Genomic DNA, 20299 nt, shown 5'->3' on the forward strand with positions numbered 1-20299 from the left:
TATCACTATCTTCTGTTTGTATTTCAATTTGCATGTTCTCTGCCATGATGATTATTGTGGACAAAAGCTCTAATGGTATGGTGCTTTATGTATTTCCCTTTCAGTATTCAATAGTTTTAATTAGGTACAAGTAACAAAAATAAAAAATTCCCATCAACAGGAAAACCAAGTGGCAGCATTAAAGTGCCGGAATATTTCTGCAGAATTCCTGTCTTCAACACAGCATGCGTCTATTAAGGCTAAGGTGAAGATTTGCCTTCGCCAAGCTTTTCTACATAAGGAAGTGGCTAACTACGCATTTTATATCAGATATATGAAGATATGGAGTCTGGGAAGCCATTGTTAAAACTGCTATATGTGACTCCAGAGCTGATTGCAACAAGTTCTTTTATGGGGAAACTAAGGAGGCTTTATGATAGAGGTCTCTTGAGTTTAATTGCTGTTGATGAGGTACTATTCAGGTTAACAACCTTGAAGTTGAATTTCTAGAAAAACCTTATATACATTGAACAGTTTTTTTCATATTGATACAGGCACATTGCATATCTTCATGGGGTCATGACTTCAGGTGTATTACACTTTCTATAATTGTATCCATACAGAATATAATTGTGATTACATCATTTAATGTTCCAACTTAAATTTTAAAATATTTTCCTCTCCATTCTATCAGGCGAAGCTATCGCCAACTTGCAAAGCTTAGGGATTTCCTGCCAAATGTCCCAATTCTTGCATTGACAGCCACAGCTGCAAAGAAGTAAGTTTATACACAATGAACTGAACTGGTTGTGAAATGTTGACACAATGTGGTCAATTATTGATAGCTGTGTGCCATTCGCTGTTTTAGTTCTTGGGCAAAGAACACTTAGTAAGTTTTGTAGCATGATTGATGAAGCTAAAGAAATTCTATTCATGATATCATATGGTTGTATTGGAATCCTTTTTTCTTTCTTTCTTGAGTTATAGCAAGAAAGTCCCTAGGCACGGTTGGTCTTCTTATTGTATTACCTTGCATTGTGGGCCAAAGCCTTGTTTGAAGAGGTGATGTTATCTCCCTGTTATTTCATAGAAAAACAATGCAATGGCAAACATAAGTGTTCCTCAGATTCCATCCTCCAATGACACAATTTGTAGATCAGTTATTCCAAATATTTGCTTGCTATCTGCCTATCTCAAATTTTAACTGATGTGTAGAGATTCTAAGCCCTCTACACTATGGAGTGGCACGTGAGATAGATGTGTATCCATAGAGAAGGCTTGATGATAAATCCATCCTATGACTTCTGTAAAATGAGGGTCTTATAGGTGGGCCTTCTCTTACCAGGTCAAAAAGTACAAGATAATGCTTTAGACGTGAGACAATATTTTGTAGGTGGAAATCTTGTAAGGAATCTATTAAAACCTAAACCCTGAAGCAACCTGAAATCTGTTTTAATAACAGTGATTTCCTAAATCCTTATATATTCATTCTGATTGTACTTTATAGGGTTCAAGAAGATATTGTAAAATCGTTAGTTTTGTACCAGCCAACTATTCTCATATCATCTTTCAACCGACCAAATATATACTACGAAGGTATGTGATGTAACCTTTTTGACATTTCTTCATACAGCTATTCTCTTGCTGAGAAAGTGACTTTATGTTTACTCATTACCAAAGGAAATTGGACAATATAAAAAATATTTTGGAAAAACTATGCCTTCTCAATGGTTTGACTGGATGCGGCCACTAAATTTATTTGTAACATGAGAATAACAAATGAGATAAGACTTCTGTCTTCTGAAGATTCTCCAACATAGGTTGATCCAATGTGGGGGTGCCTCCAAAGTGAGGAAAGAATCTTCAATGTCAGAGGATAATGACTATGATTTTGTGGTCTGGTAGAGGTCACATTCCAGGTGGATGTGGATATGGTCTTTGTGCATAAAAAAGGACTTTCATTTGGGTCATAAGGCTCTTTCCTTCTTACAATGGTGTAGCAGCCAGGGTAAAGAAATATATGAATCCCTTGCTGACGTGAATTTGTGATTATTCTCATGCCTATTAGAAATTATATATAATCTTGATTGGCCATTACTTGGCTTAAGTATACGCTTTGAACCTAGAGTCAGAAGTGTGTGTATGGAGAGAAGAATGGTTGCCATTCAGCTGGACAGGCAGGCCTCCAAAAGAGATTCACAAGATCACATATTGATCCTCCAAGTCCTTCCTGACGAGGACAGAACCGATAAAAAGTAAGATTTATCAAGAGGCTCTCTTATGTGAACATACATCATTCCCATGGGTTGTGCAATGTGAATGTCTTCACATCGGGATTCTTCAGGCACTTTTAATTTTAAGAGGCAAGACAACATTTTATCCACATTTATTTTAGTTTGTTGTTCTGAAACAGAAGGCCACATTTTAAGAGGTAATCTCTTGTTTGGTCTTATAGGCTATTTTTGGCCTCTTAAAAGATGTTAATGTTTCTTTATTTCTTTCTCGTGCTTTGTAATGGAGATCTCACCATTTTCGAGTGACCCATGTTGGAGATTTTTCAAGACAATAAGTTCTAGTCTATCTAAGATTAGAATCTTAGATAACAAAATCCTTTTGTACCTTATAGTGAATTATGTTTATTTTTCTCAAAGACGAGAAAATATGTTAAGATGTAATATCTTGTTTGGTATTACAGGCCATTTTGGCCTCATAAAATACGTTAATATATCTTTCTTTCTTTCTCATGCCTTGATTTCTTGCAAAAACAGGTCCCAACACGTTTTTGATGTTCGTATTCTATTACTTTGTGCAGTAACACAAAAGCCCTTTTCAAAGAAAGAAAGAAATATTAGTGTCTTTTAAGAGGCCAGAATGGCCTATAAGACCAAACAAGAGATTACATCTTAAGTGCTGTCTCGTCTTTGAGAACAACAAATCAAAATAAAATAAATATTACTCCATAAATATAAAAGTAAATAAGATAAAAAGAGACGAGGGAAACTAGTTTTCGGCACATGTGAGATTCTCAAGTTAAATGTATTGTAACTTTTGTCTTCGAAAGATCTCTAACATAGGTTGATCCAGAATGGAAAGGTCTCTGAAGCGAGGGAAGCACCTGCGATGGTGAGAGATAATGGCTTTTATTTGTCGATGACAAGGGTGTTGAGGTCGTGGTCCATGGGGCTGGGGTCTACGTGCACAACAAATTGCAATTCCCCTATCAATTGTAACCCCTTTGTAATGTCCTGGTCAGGGGGCCATTTGTGTATCCCTTGATTGACTTGTAGCATTAGTAGGAGTGATGGGGCTAAAGAAAGTTGTGATTGTTCTTTGTGGATGAGCTTGTGTGGCAATATTCTTCAACAACTTTTCCCAATGTCTCTTCAGCTCTAGCAAGAAAAGTCCTAGGCACCGTTGGTCCTCATATTCTGTTACCTTGCGTAGCAAGTCAAAGCCTTGTTTAAAGAGGCAATGGTATCTCCCCCTGATTTCATAAAAAACATGACAGTGACAAACATAGTGTTCTTCGGATTCCACTCCTTGATGACACAATTGGCAAATTCTTTCTTCTAGAGGTATTCATGTATATTTGCCTACCTCAATCTGTAACTGATGTGATGAAGTTCCTAGTTGCCCTATCACATTGTGTAGCACATAGGATAGATGTATGTCCATATAAGGTGACCTGATAATGAATCCATCCTCCGATGTGTGTAAGAAGTGTGTCTTATAGTGGGCCATCTTTGTACCAAGTGATATTTTGGGGCTGATCCATGTTATCTTGTTTTCCAAGTTAATAATATCAGTTCGAATCACTCTATTCTTTTCCACTTTGGTCATATTTAGATGGGGACAGTCCAAGCTATATTGGAACAAGGGTAGTGCATCTATACTCATGCCATGTGACTCGAACCATTGCTGCATTTCAGCATACCAACAATGAATGTCTCCATTTTCAGCCAGTTGTCTTGATGACATAAGTGCCAACCTTGGGTACCTTCATTTAGGGAGCTCCCAAAGACGTTGGATAAATGTCACTGATCGGAACAATGCCTTGGTGATTATAGGTGCTGCTCCCATCTCTGCCCAGATTATATCGTGGGGTACCAATGCTTTGCTCCTTATCATGCGGGCAATCATTGACACTAAAGGTCTCTCTAAATCTTTCCAATGATTTGCCTTGTTAAGACTCGGTCCCCATGTTTCTACTCCATAGAGAAGAGTTGGCATGACAAGTGTATCGAATAACCATAGCTTAGTTCGTGGCTCTTGGAATTGCAAATGTGCACATTGTCTCTCAAGAGCACCAAGGGCTGCCTATCCATGAGAAAGTTAGGCACAAGCAGCCTCCCGTAAGGAGAACCTTGGCCCTGTAAATGTTACTCCTAGTTATGTGTAGGAGCGTGTGTATTCCACCTTTTCCTCTCCCAAGAAGAATTCTGGTTCTGATCTTGTTACCCATGCTTGAGTGGTGTTAAACACCATCACTTTAGTTTTATCCATGTTGATTGACAAACCTTTGTCCGTACAAAATAGTTTTAAGGCATTTAGATGTCTTTGTAATCCCTCCGGAGAGTCAGAAATCAGCACAATATCATCAGCATATAGTGATATTTGTATAGCTATACCTGCTAGGCATGCTCTTGAACCCCCGAATCCCTCTATGTAATGTGATACCTCATCTATAATAGAGACCAAAGACCCTTGGAAGACCGCACTTTTCTTGACATGGATTCATAGAGTGCATAGATTCCCCATTACATATCTGTAGGAACACCAAGGGCGTCTAGCCGCTTTATAAGCCGAGCACATGCCACAGTGTCAAAGGCTTTTCGGAAATCCACAAAGCAGCAATAAATCCTATTATTATGGGCTCTGCCCTCCTCAATAAGGACCCGGAGGGTCAATATGTGATCCAAAGTTGTGAACCCCTACCTTGAGCAAGCAGATGCTATTTCTAGAATTGTGGACACTTCTGCTAGATGTTCAATTTTAGAGGTTGCAAAGTGCATTATTAGACATAAAAAATTAGAATCAAACCAAATATAGAATCCCTATCCCAAATGACACATCCTCATGATGCATTTTATTACTGATATGTTGCATGCAGTTCGTTACAAGGATATTTTGAAGAATACATATGAAGACTTGCAGAAGCTAATGAAATCTGATTGGGGTTCATGTGCAATTATATATTGCCATGCTCGAAACACATGTGATGAGGTGGCAGCCCAATTGCAGGCAGACAGTATTTCATGTCGAGGTAAGTCTTCAGTCAGTTTCTTTTCAGGAAAAATCTCTGAAAATCCCATAGGCTTTCTTTATTTCCCGAAGTACCCTTGTTCAATCCTCATAAGACAAATCATCAGTGCTATAAGGGCTCTTACATTGTCAATTCACCCCCATTTTCTCAAATCATCCCCCTATCCTCTTTCTGGGGTTGACCAAGGGCACTTTGGGAAAATAAAGAAAAACTCAGGGATAGTTCTGGGGTTTCCCTTTTGTAATGAACGGTTCTAAATCATAAATCAAAACATGCTTCCAGTTTATCACGCTGGTTTAGGAGATAAAGTTCGCAGTCGAGCATTGGATGATTGGTCATCTGGAAAGGTTCCTGTTATCGTTGGGACAGTTGCATTTGGGTTAGTCTATGAGACATGCTATTTATGTGAGGAAATGAAAATTTTGAAGTTTTTAATTGATTATAATGTGAAAATAGACAAGTTTAGGAGACCTACTTCTGAGAATACTCCTGGCTGTTTGCTCGTTGTCCTTTCTGTATTTGTACATTATAGAGAATATAGAAATGATCAGCTGTGCATAATGCACACCTCCATATAAATAGGACTATTTGCATCTGGGAAGAAATATGAACTTGCTTCATAGTTCAGAAAACTTCTCAGGTGTAAAACAAGTGCTCTCAAAATCCACAGCTCTCTCAAGTAGATTAACTTTAGTCTTTGCGTCTTAAGTTATTGTAGGGTTTTGACATCATCACATTTACTAACATCTGAAAATTTCCATTCAACTTTCATTTGTAAATCTGTCTTCCTTCGTTCATCTCTTCTATAGGTATTTTGCCCAATTATCTGCGACTTGTTACCTGTATTGATTTAATTTGGTTTTATGCATTTGCATTCCTAAATTTTCTCCTGATTCTGTGTTAAATTTTCATTCATAACATGTTGCTGATGCTGTTTGACTTTCTTGGATGCTAGAATGGTATGTGATGTTTATCTATCCTCAGTATTTTTATTGTTAATGTGTGTTCTATCATAGTATTAACTTGAATTTGAATAATATTCTTTCTTTGAAGGGTATTGATAGAGGAGATGTGAGGCTTATTTGCCATTTCAACATCCCAAAGTCCATAGAAAGCTTTTATCAGGAATCTGGACGGGCAGGTCGTGATAACAAAAGCTCACGAAGTATTTTATACTACGGCCTCGAGGATCGTAGAAGCATGGTAGTTTTACATCAGATAATATATAGGTAGAGACTTCATCATTACTAAAGATATGTCTTCTGCTCCCACTAAGGTTCTCCATGTTTCTGGCAGGAGTTCATCTTGCGAAATGGACAAAAGGGAAACAAAATGAAGGGGAAAGATGCAGATCTTATATTAAAAAAGGGCCTTGAGGATTTTGAGGAGGTATTAAATGTTAATGGGTGTACTTTCATGCATATACCTAGCGGACTTTGGTTAAGTCCTGAATTTGAGTACTGATATAAGGCGAGGTAACATGGGGCAATGCAATGAAAAAGAACTCTCCCTGCAATCAAATCTCTTTCTAGAACTGCTTGCAACAGTCTTCTGTTAATATAAGGGGCTGTCTTCCCAGACCATAATGGTATCCAAGTCGGATATAATTAAACATTCGGGCTAAAGCCAAGCAACCACTATGGAGATATTCTAGGAGTTATTCATAACAAATGATTGTTTTGTAATTGTAAGTAATTAAGTTGTCAATAAATTGATGATTCAATGTCTCCTGTTATCCTGAAAATTATATTAAAATAAAAAACAAATGTTTCCAAATAGTATGTCAAATAGTCTGTTTTTATTTGAATGGAAGTATACGTAGGAGATTTGAATTCATGTTGTGGCTGACATGATTTTCAGATGGTTTCGTATTGTGATAAATTGGTGTGTCGAAGGCAGAAACTTCTTGGACACTTTGGGGAACAGGTATTACTTTACTTGTTTGCAATGTATCAGAGATTTGTTTTTGTTTTTGTTTTTGTTTTTTTAACATGATTTCTGTAATTTATAAAGGTTTCTACTGCATTCTGTTCAAAGACATGTGATTGTTGCCAATATCCATCAAAGGTTGCTGACAAGATACAGCAGCTTTCAGATGTTACAAGCACACATTGTTCTAAGAACTATGTGTTTATGAAAAAGTACTTCACTTTTGCATACAGCTCTGTAATATTTTCTTGTCCTTGCACAGTTGCCTTCAGTGTTTTTTAGTTTACTACATTCATGTTCCATTGTATGAAAAAACGATGAACAGTTTTTTTTTGCATGTCTTTTATATAGGCCTAAGGAATAATGATGATTTTGCATTGTTTTTTTCCTTCACATAACATGCAGAAATAATAAGTTTGTTTCTTATTTGTGCAATATGAAGAAATTGTGATAGTTTTGTGATGTTGCAGCAGTAACGACAAGGGATGTAGAAATTTTGAAAGTGAGTTCTGGAACTATTCAGATAATGATGCACAACAAGAAGAGGATATTTCAGATTCTGATGGTAACTATCCTCTAAAGGATATGTTTATAGAATCAATATGCTTTCTTTTCTTTCATTATATGCTTTGTTGAAAGATTTCTGATATCGCACCCACTAATGTTGACCTTTGTTGAAAGATAACTGATATGAAGTGTAAAAACAATTTATTGGCTATCTTGCGTCCATTCTATCATTTGTCTGTCATTGTGACTTCTAAATCTATTGTGAAAAGGTGCCTTCTCTTCATACATATGCATCAGGTCTGCTTCCCCTCTATTGCACACTTGCATTCCCTGCTATGCTCCCTCTTCTATCCATGAGAATTGAGAGTTCTTAGTTACCTCAGCCAAGTGTAATAAGGTAGGGTGAGGTGCTCATCTTCAGTGGACTTTGTAGTATACTGACACGCTTACTGTAATTAGGATATATCAATGGACATGATTAAAACACAATATACACAATGTCGGTCAACACATATTAGTAAAGGGAGATAAATCAATAAGCACTATATCAATAACTAAGGTGAAGAGATAACATTCATCAAATATGATTAAGACAATAGAGCTCCAAAATGTTTTCCCTCCTTTTCATTAATGTTTGGGTTGGGTCAACATGCTAACACTGAGCACACATCTTACTGTCGGACAGAGTTATACGGAGGTTGTGTGTGCTGTTAGACCATCATCTACCCTATTGCTAGTGACGCAGGTTGAAGCGGTCATCATATGCTCTTAATCTCACTATGATTATGTTAACAACATGATGATTAGCCTAAATATCCACTGAAGTATCTTAAGTGGTTAAAGAGGGATAATTAGAGAGATCCACACTCATATTCATCAAGGAGATTAAAAAATCATCCGAGTGATTAGTACTAGACTTAGTGAAATCACTTAGTACTAATCCACTAGAGGAAGAAAGCTATATTAACTACTTTTATAAGCCCAAAATAGCCTATAAGACAAAACAAGTGATTACATCCTATGATGTTTTCTCGGCGTTGAGAACAACCAACCAACGTAAATACAACTAAACACGTGTTATCCAAGAATCTACATATCTAGGAACGTAAAATTCTAAACTAGATTTGATTGAAGCTCGTCTTCAAAAAATCTCCAACATTGGCTGCTCCAAGATGGAGAAATCTCTCAAGTGATGGAAGCACCTTCTGTGCCGGGTGATAAGGGCCTTTATTTGCCAGTTAAAACTGATGAGACTACAATCCAGATGGTCATGGACTACATGCATGATACATTGCTAATGCTTCATCTATCGTAACCCCTTCCACTTTTGTAGTTCCTGAATTGATTTTGACGGGGCTAAAAACATTCATGTGATTCTTTATGTAATTGGTTGCATCATCATCTTTGGGATAATCATCCTTGGAAAGCCTAACATGTGGCTGCAATGGCACTCGAAGAGGCTTTGCATCATCCACATTAAATCTGTCCAGCACTTTCTCAATGTACTTTTCTTGGGATAAATGCAAAGTATACTGCCGCCTATCCCTTTTTATTCGCATAGGGATATCCTCAGCTTCCCCAAAGTCTTTCATTGAGAGTTCAGCTGCTGTTTTACAGCATTAGAGTGCTTTTTTTCTTCCCTGCCAGCAGCATATCATCTACATTCAGTACGAGAATAGTTGGGCTGCCATCTTCATCCTTTTTAGTGTACAAACAGTGGTCTACATGGCTTCTTTTGAACCCATGTTTGAGCATAAATGCATCAAAATTATTTATACCATTTCCTGGCGGCGTGTTTCAGCCCATATAAGCTCCTTTTCAGCTTGCATACCAGATGCTCTTTTCCAGGAATGGCATATCCTTCTGGCTGTTTCATGTAGAGCTCATCTAAATCACCATGCAAAAAGGTTGTTTAACATCCATTTGGAATAATTCCAAATCCAAGGCGGCTGTGAGAGCAAACAAGACACGTAGTGTGGTCATCTTAACCACTGGAGAGAAAACGACTTGGAAATCAATGCCTTCCTTTTGGACATATACCTTAGCAACTAGCCTTGCCTTATACTTGGGTTTGCCATCCACAGTTTTGATTTTGTATACCCACTTGTTCGGAATGGCCTTCCTTCCTTTGGGGAGCTTAACCAAATCCCAAGTATCATTTGCATGCAGGGCTTTTATCTCTCCATCATGGCTAACTCCCACTCTTTCTTGTGCTCACATAGTTTTGCCTCTTTATAAGTGAGAGGCTCGCCCTCATCTGATAACATAATGTAATGTATAGAGTGTCATATCTATTCACTTGCCTCCCAGGACGTGTAGATCTTCTTACCCAATGATCCACATTATCCGGCAATGGATCTGCATTAAGATGTACATTGACATCTTCATTGTTAATGGGCAGCTGTACATCATTTCCAGCCCTGCTTTCAGCATGAATAGGTGACTGTATATACCCAAATCTTTCTAGAGTAGTCATCAACGAAATAAATAAAATAAAGAGCATCCCCCATAGATTTGGGGGGCATACTGCAAACATAAGAATGAACTAGATCAAGAAGATTAGGCTTTCGAGAGACACCAGAGTAGTAGGTATCCTTTACTTGCTTACCATATTGGCATTCATTACAAAAATCAAGTTTTGAGGCTTTAGCATCAAACTAGTCCAAATTACATTGTACCTTTAACAATTAGCCTAGAGCCGTTGATAAGCTTCCATAACCCTTTCTCAAAGAGGGTACTATATCCATGCATATCCATTTGTCCAACAGAAAGTAAGCTTTTCTTGATACTTGGTACATACCTTACATCATGCAAAACCAGCTCATTAGTACCATCCACAATGTGATGCATTGTGCCAATACCTTCAATAGAACAAGCATGATTACTTCCAAGATATACATGTCCACAGCAGCCTGCGTGAAGGGTAGTAAAACACTCCTTAATAGGAGTAACCTAGAATGCTGCACCTGAATCCACAATCCAGGTTTGTGACAAAGCATCATTCAGCGTTAGCAAGGCATCAATTATATCACTCTTTGTAATTTGCATATCCTGTGTATGAATAAAAACAGAAGCACCAGTAACTTCATCATGATTTGTTGCCATGGTAGCACAAAGAATATCTTCTGCATTTGATGGCTCCTCAATGATGAAACTTTTCCTTGTCCCATAAGGCTGTTATGTGCTTCATTCTTGTTGTCCCTTTTCTTCTTGTCACTTGTGTTCTTCTTTCTTTCTAATTCAACTTCTTATTGATAAGTAACTTTTAGGTCATCTAGGCATGTTCACACATGGCCAATGACCAAAAGTTATAAAGATAATATAAATGCCTATAACCCCCCAAATTAGGGCCAAAAATATATTAAATATGTGTCTAGAAAGCTCTCAAAGGGAGCTTTCACATGGAAGGGTCAAAATATATACAAAGGAGAGTCCTTGGGGCCTTTATCCCCAACATAAATGTTGTCTCATTTTTGAGAACAAATCAAAATTGTAGAAAATGCAGGGATCTAGACTAACTCTCACACAACAAGATCACTTAGAACACTTAAGGAAATATCAGTAGATTAGGGAAAAACGAGCATTGATTACAAAGATGTAGAATGGTTTATATAACCAGTTTCTACAAGTAGGTAGAAACCCAACAGTCACTTTATTGGGTTCACACTATTATTACTATATTCACACCTAACAACTACTTAACTAGGTTCATACTATTCTAAGTATGTTCACACCCAACAATTACTTAACAGGTTCACACTATTATAACAATGTTCACACCAAAGCTTTCATAGGATACACATTAAGTGTAACAAATCCCCCTGAAGTGAATGGTGTGGACTTGAATGTGATCACTATCTAGGTGTTGGAAGAATGCCCAATTCCTTGCAAAAATATTCAAACTTTTCTCCTCATAGAACCTTGGTGAAAATGTCTGCAACATTTTCATGAGTTGGTACATAGAACAAGTTTATCTCTTTAGCATGTAACTGCTCCCTCACATAATGATAGTGCACCTCAATGTGTTTTGTTCGTGCATGGAAAACGAGATTTCTTGCAATAGTCAAAGCACTTTGACTATCTGTAAATATACGAGTAGGAGATGGCTGTGCAAGTGACAAATCAGGCAATAATCTCCTGAGCCAAACACACTCTACTGTGGCGCTGAATGTTGCTCTATATTCAGCTTCACAACTTGATGTTGCCACTGTTGGCTGCTTCTTGCTGAGCCAGGAAACGCAGGAATTGCTGATCATGAGACAATTGCCACTATGTGAGATACGAGTGTCGTAGCAGCCAGCCCAATCACTATCAATGAAGGCTGTTAAAGTAGATTAATTTCCTTCTCCATAGAAGAGGCTGAAATCCATAGTGCCTTTGAGGTAATGGAAAACTTGCTTGGCTGCTTGCCAATGCTTTATTCCAGGGTTGTGCATAAACTTGCTTAATTGCGAAACAGTATATTGAATGTCAGGTTGCGTGTTGCACAAAAATATCAAACAACCTACAGCTTGTTGGTATAAGAGTGCATCAGTTGGTTCTCCTTTGTCTTGGTATGAGAATTTGAATCCTGCTTCTAAAGGAGTGGAGATTGGCTTGCAGTCTTCAAACCTGAATCGTTGTAGGAGCTTCACGATGTACTTTCGTTGACTGAGAAAAATGCCCCCCTCAACAATAATAAATTGAATGCTGAGGTAGTAATGGAGATGACGAAGATCTGTAAGTTCAAATGTCTTACTAAGATCAGCTTTGAAATCTGCAATTTCTTGCTCATCAGGTTCTGTGATTAGCAAATCATATGCAATGATTGCCTTTATGGAAAACAACACCACTTGAGCTCATACACTCTAATTTATGTACTAGGCCTACTAAATCCTTAGGAGGCTTCTTACATTTCGTAACTTTCGTTGATGATTACTCTAGAAAATGTTGGGCATATGTGCTAAAGGATAAAAGACTGATGTGTTTGATGTTTTCAGAAACTTTCATGCCTTTATCACTACTCAAACAGGCTTGAAACTGAAATTTTGAGGACAGACAATCAAGGAGAATATATTAGCAACTGATCTACAAACTTTTGTGCAGAAAATGCAATCAAGAGAGAGCTTACAGCTCCGTACAATCCAGCATCTAATGGAGAGTTTAACAATACAATAGGACGCTATGTGAAAGGGTTCGGTGTATGCTGTCCACAGCCAATCTCCCTAATGCATTTTGGGGATAGGCTTTAGAAACTGCAGTGCACAGTTCACTCAAAGGTGGCATACCGGAGGAGATTTGGTCCAGCAAATCAGCCTCGTATGATCATCTGCCCATTTTCTACTAGGAAGCTTTCGTGCAAGTTAGGCAAGAGCTAAGAAACAAGCTGGATGCAAAATCCATCAAAGGCGTCTTTCCCGAAAGCTAATCAGAAGTCGTGGTGTTGTATTCAATGAAGCAAAGTTGCTCAAAAGCAATTGTACTCCATTAGAATCAACAAAAAGAGTGAAATTTCAGCAACATCCAACAATTGGCTCAAGAATAACATCTCAGGATGAAGATGAACAAGTAGTAGAGATCTGCAAACCAGTTCTATTGCCAGAAGATGGACAGCAAAACAGTTAAATTTTAAACCCTGAAGATGAAGATCAAATACAGACACCTACAAATGAAGAAATAACTGCTGAACTACAGAAAGAAGATATTCCATTAGATCTAGAACCAATTCCAGATAATTTAGATCACTAGGTTAGGAGATCAACACGGTTGACGTGTCCAACCCAAATCAAATTCTCATAACAGATGAACTAGAGCCTCTCAGTCTTAAAGAGCCTAGGTCATGTGAGCATTCTAACAAGTGGGAGCTTGTGGAACTACCCAAAGGTAAAAAGGCTATACCCAACAAGTGGTTCTACAAGGTAAAGACTCTAGAAGGTAAACCCAAGTATAAGGCTTGTTTAATAGGCAAAGAGTACAAACAAATACAAGGGATTGATTTTTAGGAGGTTTTTGCTCCAGTAGTCAAAATGACTACACTTAGAATACTTTTTGCTATTTCAGTCAACCTGGATTTGGAGCTATATCAAATGGATGTAAAGACAGCTTTCTTTCATGGTAATCTAGATGAGGAAATTTATATGTTGCAGCCTGAAGGGTTCTTGATTACAGGAAAACAGCATTTAGTTTGTAAACTTCGCAGCCTCTATGGGCTGAAACAAGCCCCACGTCTTTGGTATAAGAAATTTGATTCTTTCATGCTCTCAAATGGCTTCAATCGAATTACGGCAGATCCTTGTCTTCATATGAAAAAGAAAACCAATGGCAGTCCTATTATTTTGGTTTTGTATGTTGATGACATGCACATTGCAGGAAAACATGAATTAAAATGCAAGAACTGAAATCCGCATTTTCTATGAAAGATCTCAGAAACGCTGAGCACATTCTTGGGATATGAATCAAACGGAACAGGGACAGGCAAAAGAAGTTACTATATGTGTCTCAAGAGAAGTACATTGAGAAGGTATTGGAAAGATTTCAGGTGACTGATGCAAAGCTCTTCAGTGCCTCTTCAATCACATGAAAAGCTTTCAAAAGCACATTATCCCAAAGACAAAGAGGAAACAGAAAAAATGCAAGGTATCCCATTCTGATGTATGCGATGGTATCAACACGACCTGATATTGCATATGCTGTAGTAATAGTAAGCAGATTTATGAGTCAACCAAAGCCATTGGGCTGCTGTCAAATCTATTCTTAGATATCTCAAAGGCACTAAGGGGGAAAGCATTTGTTATGGAAAAGGGGACTTGAATCTTCATGGCTATTGTGATTCTGATATGGCTGGAGATGTAGACACAAGAAAAACTACTTATCGCTACATCTATACTCTTGCAGGGGGAGCCATTTCATGGTGTTGAAGGCTGCAACGAATCGTTGCACGCTCTACTACAGAAGCTGAGTATATCTCAGCTACATAGGCTTCAGAGGAGGCCATTTGGTTAACTCTCTTGTGTAGTGTGCTTGGACTCCCAAAGCAAATTCCAGTTTGGCAAAGAACCCTGTTTACCACGCAAGGACCAAACATATTGATATTCTCTATCACTTCATTAGAGAGGTGATAGAGGATGGTCAAATCTAATTGGTAAAATTGATACCACTGAGAATCCGGCAGATTGTTTAACAAAGTGTTTATCAAAGACACTTCACCGACACTGTCTTGAACGAGTGGGAGTTTTATAATAGAGTAACCTAGCTCCTTTAAGTGGGAGGTTGTTGGGATTAAAGGCTCTTTAGGTTTCTCTAACTAAACTAGAAAACGAGTCATTCTAATGTGTACCCCTGTGTGTGTGTGTGTGTGTGTGTAAACTGTCATTCAATTGTGTACCCCTTTGTTATGTCTTGGTCGGGAGCGAATTTGTGTATCCCTTAGTAGGAGCGATGGGGCTAAAGAAATTTGTGTGATTGTTCTAGCAAGAAAAGTTCTACATATTCCATCACCTTGTGTATCTCCCTCTGATTTCATAAAAGACACTACAACGACAAACATAGTGTTCTTTGGATTCCACTCCTTGATGACACAATTGGCAAATTCTTTCATCTAGAGGTATTTGTGTATATCTGCCTACCTCAACCACTAATTGATGTGATGAAGTTCCTAGCTGCCCTATCACATTGCACACGCATCGAATAGATGTATGTCCGTATAAGGTGGCCCGATGATGAATCCATCCTCCAATGTGTCTAAGATATATTAACACCTTTTAAGATCTGGCGTATAAGCCCAAACAAGAGATTACATCTTAAGTGTTATCTCGTCTTTGAGAACAACAAATCAAAATAAAATAAATTACTAAGTAAATAAGATAAAAAGGTACTAAAGAATCTAGTTTCCAGCACTTGTAAGATTCTCAAGTTAGATATATTATAACTTTTTTCTTCAAAAGATCTCTAGCATAGGTTGATCCAGAATGGAGAGATCTCTGAAGCAAGGGAAGCATCTGCAATGGTGGGAGGTCGTGATCCGTGGGGTCGGGACCTACGTGCACTACAAATTGCTATTGCCCTATATAATGTGTACCCCTTTTTTATGTCCTGGTCGGGAGCCCATTTGAATAGCATTTGATTGACTTGTACGTCCATAGAGAGGCCAATATTGACCCAAAGGACCTAACTACAAAAGTTATCTTGATGTGTATCTCCTTCCTAAGAAGGGATATTGATACTTTGAAGTACCAAATCTTGATATGTGAATAAGGTAGCATTAGTGGGAGTGATGGGGCTAAAGAAAGTTGTGATTGTTCTTTGCGGATGAACTTGCCTTCGGGGATCATATCAGATCCCAAAGCTAATTCAATGTTACTGCTAGTAATGAATTCCATTTCTGTGTAGAAGTGGGGGATCTACATCAATATGATGTGCTGCATGACCTCATGGATCTGAGCTCTTTTTTGCAGTTGTTGGCCTCTAAAGGAGATTGAGGTGTCTCTATTATATTAGTGGCCACATGAGATAGTACATTGGTCTGATGAAGTCCCTAAAGGAGATTGAGGTGTGTTTCCATACTTATATTTCTGGGGGAGCATCTGCTTTGCAGATTCAAGTTATTATTCAGGTGCAAGTAAAAAGGAAAGTTTCTATAAATTTTTACTAGGTGGATCTGGCAAGTACGGAACTCCTCTTTTCCGACTGCTTAGTACCCTTATTGCTAGACAGACAACTACTGGTAAAGTCAATTTTGGTGCCAATTTCTGAGAAATTCCTACAATCAAATTTGCCCAATAGATTCAAGTTCTTCTAGATCCATATTGTCAAAAATAAAGAATTTCATTACCTAAACTCAATCTCAAGTGCAATCTGCATGGAAATTTCCAACACTTACTTGATGCTGATGTTTACTAACAGAAAACTATCTTGTTTTCAAGATATCTTGATTGAATGAGGGGTAATGTATGAAAGTTCTTGGAACTGCTGATATTTCTATCCTTTCATTGTAAATCCTAGCTGTTAGTCTTTCAAAGTAACTTTATAATTTACATATATGCCTGATTTAGATGAAGCAAATGCAATTGCTGGTGAAGTAGCAAGGAAGCAAAAAGGGATGCTTGAATCAAAGCTCAATAAACTTTTAGAAGCTGAAAGAGAATACGATTCTAAACAAGCACAGAAGGTGAATTTGGATGGTGTCTTGTCATGTTTTATTCATTCACGAAGTTGGGTTGACCTTGCCTATTGTTTTACTTTTTGAAAATTAACTAATAGTAATTTTTGCAGAAGAACAAAGATAATGGAAAGAAGTTAGTTGATGTTGCAATGAGAGAAACAGCAAAGGAAAAGTTGAAAAAGGCAGTTTTGCTCGCATTTGAGCGTAATCAAGGAAGCTGGTACGTGCACGCTTCTGTCTGTGTGTGTGTGTGTGTGTGTGTGTAAGAGGAATAAAGAAAGAAAGGAAGGTAATTAACTTCTTTTAGAAGGCCAAAATTGCATATGAGACCAAACAAGAGACTGCATCAGAAAATTTTGTCTCATCTCTAAGAAAAACAAACCAAAATAAATATATCTGAACTAGTACAGCTGCATTAGGTATGGCAGAATCTCACTAGGTAAGACTTAAACATTCTAGGCTTTGATGGACTAAAACTTCCGCTTTCAAAAGATATCCAACATGGGTCCAAGATGGAGAAGCTAAAGTGAGGGAAGAAGTTTCAAAAGATATCCAACATGAGTCCAAGATAGAGAAGCTAAAGCAAGAAAGAAAGAAAGAAAGAAAGAAATATTAATGTCTTTTAAGAGGCCAAACTGGCCTATAAGACCAAACAAGAGAAGTGGTGTCTCGTCTTTGAGAACTACAAATCAAAATAAAATAAATGTTCTAAGTCAACATAAAAGTAAATAAGATACAAGAGACTAAAGAATCTTGTTATCGGGATTACATGGGCCAATCTAACATGAGAGGTCTTCAAAAAAAAGAAAGCACCTCCATTGTCAGGTGATTATTTGTTAATGACAAGGTGATGAGATTGTGGTCTAAACAGATGTGGCTGTATGCATGAGAAATTGCTATTTCCTGATCCGTCCTAACATGAGAGGTCTTCAAAGGAAGGAAAGCACCTCCATTGTCAGGTGATTATTTGTTAATGACAATGTGATGAGATTGTGGTCTAAATAGATGTGGCCTGTATGCATGAGAAATTGCTATTTCCTGATCCATCGTAACCCCTTCTGAGTCTGGTTGTCAACACCACACTTTTGTAGCCTTTGACTTGTAGCATGAGTGAAAAAGCTAAAGAGCAAAGGTGCACGTCAGATCAGAAAAACAGGAAACCTGCAAACAGAGAAGAAAACCAAGGAAAAATTGCTTTTGGTAAGTGAACATATGCATCATGATCATGTGTGGGAAGATCCCCACTAGATCAAAGCTCAAATTAATTTGGATAGTATCTCATAAAGATTTTAAATAAAGCGGGTTGTCTGGATCTCATGAGGGCTTAAAATTAGTAGTTAGTTTACTGTTTGGATGAAATTTTACGTTCATTGTTCTGTTGAAGTTTGGATTAGAAAAAAATCAGACTGCTTCACTGCTTACTAATACTTAAATCCTGGCAGTTCAAATTCACAAGTAATTGTTGAAGAATTGGAGATGGATTGCTTCCAAAAATATGGCAAGACAGGCAGATCCTTCTACAATTCCCAAATTGCAAGCACTCTTCGATGGCTCTCCTCATGCTCCTCATCCGATCTAGATGCACGGGTGCCGCAACGAAGTGCATTTGTCATGAATGAACAATCTAGACGACAAGAAATCACTAGCAAACCAGGCTTGCCTAATCCCAAGCATACCGCCACATTTGTTGAACCGAACATTAATACCGCAGACTGCAAAAGGTTACTAGTGGATACAGCGAAAGGGTCTTATGAAACACCTCTTACCAGACAACTGAATTCTATTGATCGAAAGAGAAGATCTGATGGTGCTGAGAATGTTGTCCATGAGACTGTTGCAACAAGTCTTCCAATGATACCCTCTTTTTCTTCCTTCATGATGAAAAAACATAAGTCAAACTGACTTTCCATTTTGCTACAAATGACTCATTTCCACTTTGCTACAAATATTTCAGTTAGTAATAGTGAATTAATGTGTTCGTGTTTTGGAAATATACTGTTTGTTTTGTTCATAGAATATGAAGTTAAAGTTAAATTATGTCATTATTGTCGATGATCTACATCAAGGGATGTCATGGGTGGAACATAAAATTTGTATGTGTGAATATTCTTACCCATATTGATGCATTTTTTCGTGTTTTTCATTTCTTTTACAAGTTGTATGAGTTTAAAAAACAATGCTGGGTATGAGATTCACAAGATGTAATGATGTGTAGTAATGATATTGCAATATGGAAATGTAATTTTACAAGTGCTTTGAGTCTGACCCAAGACCCTTGAAAAAGCCTAATTGAAATGTTATCCATCACTGACTGGTGATAGAATCAATCTGTCTCCTACTAATGAACTCTGATCTTCTAAAGCATGAAGGTTCATTAATATGTATTGATCCCATCAAATCTATCAAAAGTAAATGAAGTAAATGCAGGTTACTCAATTCATTGTTGTACAAGTACACTCTAGAATGTTTTTAAAACATGCAAACAAGCAATTTTTGCTGTATTTGTCATACCTGTTAATCAAGCAAGGTTCGAGCTTTACAACTTGTAGTCAGAAAAAATTTAGCAAACAAATTATGTTTTATTATGCATAGTTGCTCATCAAGAAAACCTAGTTTTCTGATCAGATTAAAGTGGTGAATTCAATCATGTTCCTTCAAGACAATTGGAACTCCTTTTGAACTTCTAGGAAAGCTTGAATATTAATGGATTATTGTATGTTGAGATGGCTAAATGGCCTTATCATAGTAAAGGTCGTTCAACAATATTTGTGGTATCGATAGTGTTGGCATTTGTGCAAGAGAAATTCTCTTACACAATAGCTGACTATCACTTATTTAAGTGTAACAAAGTAGGCATTATGACCTATTCTTTTAACATCTTTTAAGACCCTAAAATAGCCTATAAGATGAAATAGGAGATTGCATCTTAACTATTGTTTGGTCTTTGAGGACAACAAACTAGAATAAATGTTACTAAGTAAATATATATGTATGGATGTATGGATGTATGTATATGAGACTAAAGAATCTTGTCCTCAATGCATGTAATATTCGAAAGTCTAGAATGGAGAAGTCTTTGAAGCGAGGAAGCACCTACAATGGCGAAGATAATGGCCTATGTGCATGACAAATTGCCATTGACAATCTATTGTAACCCATTTATTACATTAGTCTCAGGATCTTTAGGCTATCCTTCTTTCAAACTTGGGTTAATCTAGTGGGGGTAGAGTTTATCCCCATAGCTTGCAACAACTCTCATTTAGATCAAAAGTATGTTTGTGCAACGTCTTTTCTGTCGATTGAATAGCTACGGGTTAAAAAAAAAGATGAAGTCTTTGAAGTGAGGAAGCACATATAATGGCAAGAGATAATGGCCTATGTGCATGCAATTTGCCATTACCCAAATTGCATTACCCAATCTACTGTGACCCATTTGTTACGTCACTATCTAGAGCCTATTTGAGTAGCCCTTGATTGACTAG

The 20299-nt window shown here is 37.5% G+C and overlaps 1 protein-coding gene across 1 annotated transcript; it reads left to right on the plus strand.

Annotated features, from left to right (window-relative positions):
- Positions 1–55: 55 nt before the first annotated feature.
- On the plus strand, positions 56–18747 carry LOC147857636 (ATP-dependent DNA helicase Q-like 3). The gene is made up of 16 exons (XM_087326728.1): positions 56–75; positions 161–244; positions 310–450; positions 534–568; positions 674–757; positions 1487–1575; positions 5090–5242; positions 5525–5625; positions 6296–6445; positions 6539–6631; positions 7103–7168; positions 7256–7383; positions 7642–7736; positions 16708–16823; positions 16928–17037; positions 18260–18747. The coding sequence occupies exons 1-16, from the start codon at positions 73–75 to the stop codon at positions 18717–18719; spliced, it is 1908 nt and encodes a 635-aa protein (XP_087182854.1). The 5' UTR covers positions 56–72; the 3' UTR covers positions 18720–18747.
- The last annotated feature ends 1552 nt before the right edge of the window (positions 18748–20299 follow it).

The sequence above is a fragment of the Azolla caroliniana genome, unplaced genomic scaffold (genome assembly GCF_043228905.1).
Source record: "Azolla caroliniana isolate FFs.n. ecotype wild unplaced genomic scaffold, voAzoCaro1.0.p SCAF_11, whole genome shotgun sequence".
Classification (NCBI taxonomy): domain Eukaryota; kingdom Viridiplantae; phylum Streptophyta; class Polypodiopsida; order Salviniales; family Salviniaceae; genus Azolla; species Azolla caroliniana.

What these genes read in the sequence shown, in the direction of transcription:
- LOC147857636 (XM_087326728.1), top strand. An exon ending in GTTTAATTGCTGTTGATGAG is followed by an intron (nt 451 to 533) that starts GTACTATTCAGG and finishes ATATTGATACAG; the next exon opens with GCACATTGCATATCTTCATG. An exon ending in AGACAGTATTTCATGTCGAG is followed by an intron (nt 5,243 to 5,524) that starts GTAAGTCTTCAG and finishes ACATGCTTCCAG; the next exon opens with TTTATCACGCTGGTTTAGGA.